The sequence below is a fragment of the Procambarus clarkii genome, chromosome 61 (assembly GCF_040958095.1).
Source record: "Procambarus clarkii isolate CNS0578487 chromosome 61, FALCON_Pclarkii_2.0, whole genome shotgun sequence".
Classification (NCBI taxonomy): domain Eukaryota; kingdom Metazoa; phylum Arthropoda; class Malacostraca; order Decapoda; family Cambaridae; genus Procambarus; species Procambarus clarkii.
In genome coordinates, this window is record NC_091210.1 from 14,545,827 (window position 1) to 14,551,387 (window position 5,561).

At 42.7% G+C, this 5,561-nt stretch overlaps 2 protein-coding genes across 2 annotated transcripts in view; both read left to right on the forward strand.

Moving 5' to 3' along the window:
* LOC123774438 (probable G-protein coupled receptor B0563.6) overlaps positions 1-2,907 on the forward strand; it is a 71,509-nt gene extending 68,602 nt beyond the window's left edge. Inside the window, exon 7 of the mRNA XM_069307861.1 lies at positions 586-2,907. Coding sequence (XP_069163962.1) covers positions 586-774 — 189 coding nt within the window. The 3' untranslated portion in view covers positions 775-2,907. The remainder of the gene's footprint in view (positions 1-585) is intronic.
* LOC123774250 (probable serine/threonine-protein kinase clkA) lies at positions 822-5,561 on the forward strand. The gene is made up of 2 exons (XM_069307996.1): positions 822-892; positions 3,911-5,561. Exons 1-2 carry the CDS (start codon positions 822-824, stop codon positions 5,559-5,561), a joined length of 1,722 nt encoding a protein of 573 aa, XP_069164097.1.

The following is a 5,561-nucleotide window of genomic DNA, read 5'->3' on the forward strand; positions in this document are numbered from 1 at the left end:
CCTCCTAGAAATTGTGGTTTCCTTAAAAAAACGAGGAACTGGACACAATCCCCATAATGGGCAGAAACGATTGGGCACGTTACTGTTTTGTCCGGGGGATTTTAACCTGGGATCCGGGATTATTAGTCGGGAACGAACTCCCAACAGCTGTTGTTGTTGTTGTTATAGATTCAGCTACTCGGAATAAGTTCCAAGTAGCACGGGCTATGGTGAGCCCGTAGTGGACTTACCAGGCACAGGAGCGGGGCAAGTAGCACGGGCTATGGTGAGCCCGTAACTTACCCGGCACAGGAGCGGGGCAAGTAGCACGGGCTATGGTGAGCCCGTAGTGGACTTACCTGGCACAGGAGCGGGGCAAGTAGCACGGGCTATGGTGAGCCCGTAGTGGACTTACCTGGCACAGGAGCGGGGCAAGTAGCACGGGCTATGGTGATCCCGTAGTGGACTTACCCGGCACAGAAGCTGTGCTGTGATGAAATGCTCCCAACAGCGTCTTAATCATTCTTGTGAGCTCAATTACACCTTGTTGACAGCCCTCCAAACTACATTTCACAATTACTTGTAATCTTTTTTTCCATCCGGCAGGTATTTCGAGCGATCGCCAACGTTCTGGAGGTCACCAACTTCGCCGTCACCTTCTACATCTACTGCCTCTTCTCTAAGGACTTTCGCGAGACCTTCATAAGAACGCTGCGATCGGCGAAGGAAAACTCCGTCGGAGCGTCCTTTCTGGGATCAGTATCGGGCCTGAAAGAGGCCATGAGACCCACATAGGGACGCGCCCACGCTAGGACCACGCAGACCCCCGTGCCCGTAGCGGTATGACCCAGGGGCCACTGGAGGAGTATGGCCGTCAAGAATCTTGGAGTCGAAGTCGCCTCCGGCGTCACAGGCGAGCCCGTTGAGACGCATGAATTGCTTCTCTTAGGCGCCGCTGGCGATTAGTGTCTCTCAGAGCGTTTGGGATACGTCCAGCGTCGTCTAATATGCGTCTGTCCGTCAGGGGGGATTCCTGCGACGTTTGAGAGACGTCCAGCGTCGTCTAACCTACGTCTATCCGTCAGGGGGGATTCCTGCGACGTTTGAGAGACGTCCAGCGTCGTCTAACCTACGTCTATCCGTCAGGGGGGATTCCTGCGACGTTTGAGAGACGTCCAGCGTCGTCTAACCTACGTCTATCCGTCAGGGGGGATTCCTGCGACGTTTGAGAGACGTCCAGCGTCGTCTATACTACGTCTATCCGTCAGGGGGGGATTCCTGTGACGTCTGAGAGACGTCCAGCGTCGTCTACAAGGGGTCGTGCAGCTTTGGAAAGTGGTTAAAGACAATTTAATGGCCTCTTCAAACCAGAGAGAGAGGGAAGTGACTTCCTCACAACACAGTTTCAGGAGTGTCTGTGCACAAACGTTTTGGCGTGATTGAAGCCAATAACAGTTCATTAGTTCAGACTTTTGTTCCAAGATCAGTGGCACCTTAGAGCCTCGACGCGGGAAATTAAGAAAGGTGAACACTACAAGATATATATATCCAGAGTAACTACTTGAGCCTTGAGGTCGAGATGCTATGAGAATGGTTAAACAGGCATGCCAGACCTTGAAGTACACGACTCCTGAGACCCCTTAAACAACGACGAAGTTCCTCTGAACGTCGACCAAGGCGCAGAAAGCAAATTCTTGGCGATTTCCAACGAGTTAAAAGATTCCGACTCTTTCATTCTTCTCCAGTGAGCCTTATGAGGTCCTAGCGTGCTTGTGAGGTCCTAGCGAGATGCTGTGAGTTCCTAGCGTGGCTATGAGGTCCTAACGTGGCGCAATGATGTCCTAGCATGGTGCTGTGAGGTCCTAGCGTGGTGCAGTGAGGTCCTAGTGGGGTGCTGTAAGTTCCTAGCGTGACTTTGAGGTCCTAGCGGGACATTGAAAGGTCCTAGCAGGACTCTGTGAGGTCCTAACAGGACTCTGTGAGGTCCTTATACTATGACTTACATTATAAGGACTCTGAAGATTTTATATTATCCGTGTGTGGTTCTAGCACGACTATTACGTCCTAGATGGCGTTTTTAACTCCTAGTAGGACTCTGTGAGGTGCTAGCAGGACTCTGTGAGGTGCTAGTGGGACTTAGTATTGATCCTATAATGAGTGAACGTTTCGTGAAAAAAGTTTTATTCGTCTTGTGACAAGAACCCACAACGAAGCTCTTCTTTTGCTCCCGTTTCCAATTGATGAAATGACGTTGAAATCAGCGTCAATAACGCTGAGTTGAGCGCTTTTCTGCTCGCTAAGGAAGAGAATCGCTGAGTTGAGCGCTTTCCTGCTCGCTGAGGGAGAGAAACAACGCCCTGTTTGATATCGAGTTGCATTTGAAGACTTTCCTTCGCAATGGCTACCAGACGTCTGAATCAACAGGTGCCATTCTGTCTGAATGAATCTGACGTCTAAATCAACCTATTTCGAAGGTAACCCCAATGGCTAGACGCCAGTAGGCCAGGTCTCGAACAAGAAACGTCAATTAAACGTGGGGATCACCCTGTTCAGCCCCGTACGTCGGGTTGACGTAAGTGTCGTCTGTTCTATAGCTTGCCTGAACGTTGAACTTCGCTTGGCAGGGATTGGATGAACAAAAACACATGTGGGCAAGCCGATGGGATGCGATTCAGTTGAAGCTTTTGTGCCTAAGCTGAGGAGATTGTATATTTACAGCTTAAGTGTATGCGAAGCTGTGTGCCATGCAGCAGAAATGTATATGATTAAGTTTCAGTGATTGTGCCTAAACATTTAATTTAGCTAACTCAAGGGGGGACATGATAGCTGAAGTGATTGATGGCTAAGCTGAAGAACTAAGCTAAGGTGCATTTAGCTCAGCTGTAAGCTCTGTAACTTATTTATACCAGGTTTTTTCCTCCACCTTTTCACCCATTTATTTTATATTATAGTATATTATATATATATATATATATATATATATATATATATATATATATATATATATATATATATATATATATATATACTCACAGATGGTGCTGTTCATATTGAACAAAATAAGTGTAACTTTATTAACTCAAAAATACATATTTTTCCTCCCTATAACACACATGAAACTACATATAAAACTTACACAATTCAAAAGGCCATAAATAACACCTTAAATGTCCTCTTAAACATTACAATAACAATACAAAATAATTTTGAAAGATGAAATAGATTTGCTTCTCACAACAGAGGCACAACAATGAACTAGAGTGCACTAGAGAACTCTAATTAAGAGAAGAATATATTTGAACAAGGGAATGTTCAACCTATGTTTGGAACGTGTTTACAACACATGCTTGTAACATGTGGTGGTTTGTTTACATCACGTGGTGGTCATGTTTACATCACGTGGTTGTAACACGTGGTGGTTTGTTTACATCACGTGGTGGTTTGTTTACATCACGTGGCTGTAACGTGGTGGTTTGTTTACATCACGTGGCTGTAACACGTGGTGGTTTGTTTACATCACGTGGTTGTAACACGTGGTGGTTTGTTTACAACACGTGGTTGTAACACGTGGATGTTTGTTTACATCACGTGGCTGTAACACGTGGTGGTTTGTTTACAACACGTGGCTGAACTTGTTTAGGGTTGTAAGTGAATCACGTGCTGTGTGGGTGTACAAGAGTGGGGGGGGGGGGATAGAGAATAGAACCATAACAACCTGATCTCTGAAAACATCTTTGGAGCAGGGTGAGAGGATCGAACCAGCGTCCAGGATAACCCCCAGACGAGCGCCTTAACCAGTGAACCACGAAATGCTATTGATATAAAACTTGGAGCCCAAACTAAGTAAGATTTTAAATAAATCGACACAAAACAGAACTGGAAAAAAATTAACATAATTGAGTGAAGTGTGTGTTAATACACTCCACAATAGTCAGGATAATACACGCTACAATAGTCAGGATAATACACGCTACAATAGTCAGGATAATACACGCTACAATAGTCAGGATAATACACTCTACAATAGTCAGGATAATACACTCTACAATAGTCAGGATAATACACGCTACAATAGTCAGGATAATACACTCTACAATAGTCAGGATAATACACTCTACAATAGTCAGGATAATACACTCTACAATAGTCAGGATAATACACTCCACAATAGACAGAATAATACACTCTACAATAGTCAGGATAATACACGCTACAATAGTCAGGATAATACACTCTACAATAGTCAGGATAATACACTCTACAATAGTCAGGATAATACACTCCACAATAGACAGAATAATACACTCTACAATAGTCAGGATAATACATGCTACAATAGTCAGGATAATACACGCTACAATAGTCAGGATAATACACTCTACAATAGTCAGGATAATACACTCCACAATAGACAGAATAATACACTCTACAATAGTCAGGATAATACACTCTACAATAGTCAGGATAATACACTCTACAATAGTCAGGATAATACACTCCACAATAGACAGAATAATACACTCTACAATAGTCAGGATAATACACGCTACAATAGTCAGGATAATACACTCTACAATAGTCAGGATAATACACTCTACAATAGTCAGGATAATACACTCCACAATAGACAGAATAATACACTCTACAATAGTCAGGATAATACATGCTACAATAGTCAGGATAATACACTCTACAATAGACAGAATAATACACTCTACAATAGTCAGGATAATACACGCTACAATAGTCAGGATAATACACTCCACAATAGACAGAATAATACACTCTACAATAGTCAGGATAATACATGCTACAATAGTCAGGATAATACATGCTACAATAGTCAGGATAATACATGCTACAATAGTCAGGATAATACACTCCACAATAGACAGGATAATACACTCTACAATAGTCAGGATAATACACGCTACAATAGTCAGGATAATACATTCTACAATAGTCAGGATAATACACGCTACAATAGTCAGGATAATACACTCTACAATAGTCAGGATAATACACGCTACAATAGTCAGGATAATACACTCTACAATAGTCAGGATAATACACTCTACAATAGTCAGGATAATACACGCTACAATAGTCAGGATAATACACTCTACAATAGTCAGGATAATACACGCTACAATAGTCAGGATAATACACTCTACAATAGTCAGGATAATACACTCTACAATAGTCAGGATAATACACTCCACAATAGTCAGGATAATACACGCAACAATAGTCAGGATAATACACTCTACAATAGTCAGGATAATACACTCTACAATAGTCAGGATAATACACTCCACAATAGTCAGGATAATACACACTACAATAGTCAGGATAATACACACTACAATAGTCAGGATAATACACTCTACAATAGTCAGGATAATACACTCTACAATAGTCAGGATAATACACTCTACAATAGTCAGGATAATACACTCTACAATAGTCTGGATAATACACTCTACAATAGTCAGGATAATACACTCTACAATAGTCAGGATAATACACACCACAATAGCCAGGATACAACAGTTCGATCCCCCCTAATGTTTCCTCAATAA

Coding starts and splice junctions, on each gene's coding strand:
- LOC123774250 (XM_069307996.1), top strand. CDS start 822: ATGACCCAGGGGCCACTGGAGGAGTATGGCCGTCAAGAATCTTGGAGT. Junction 893..3,910: donor AGTCGCCTCCGGCGTCACAG/GCGAGCCCGTTG, acceptor ACTCCACAATAG/TCAGGATAATACACGCTACA.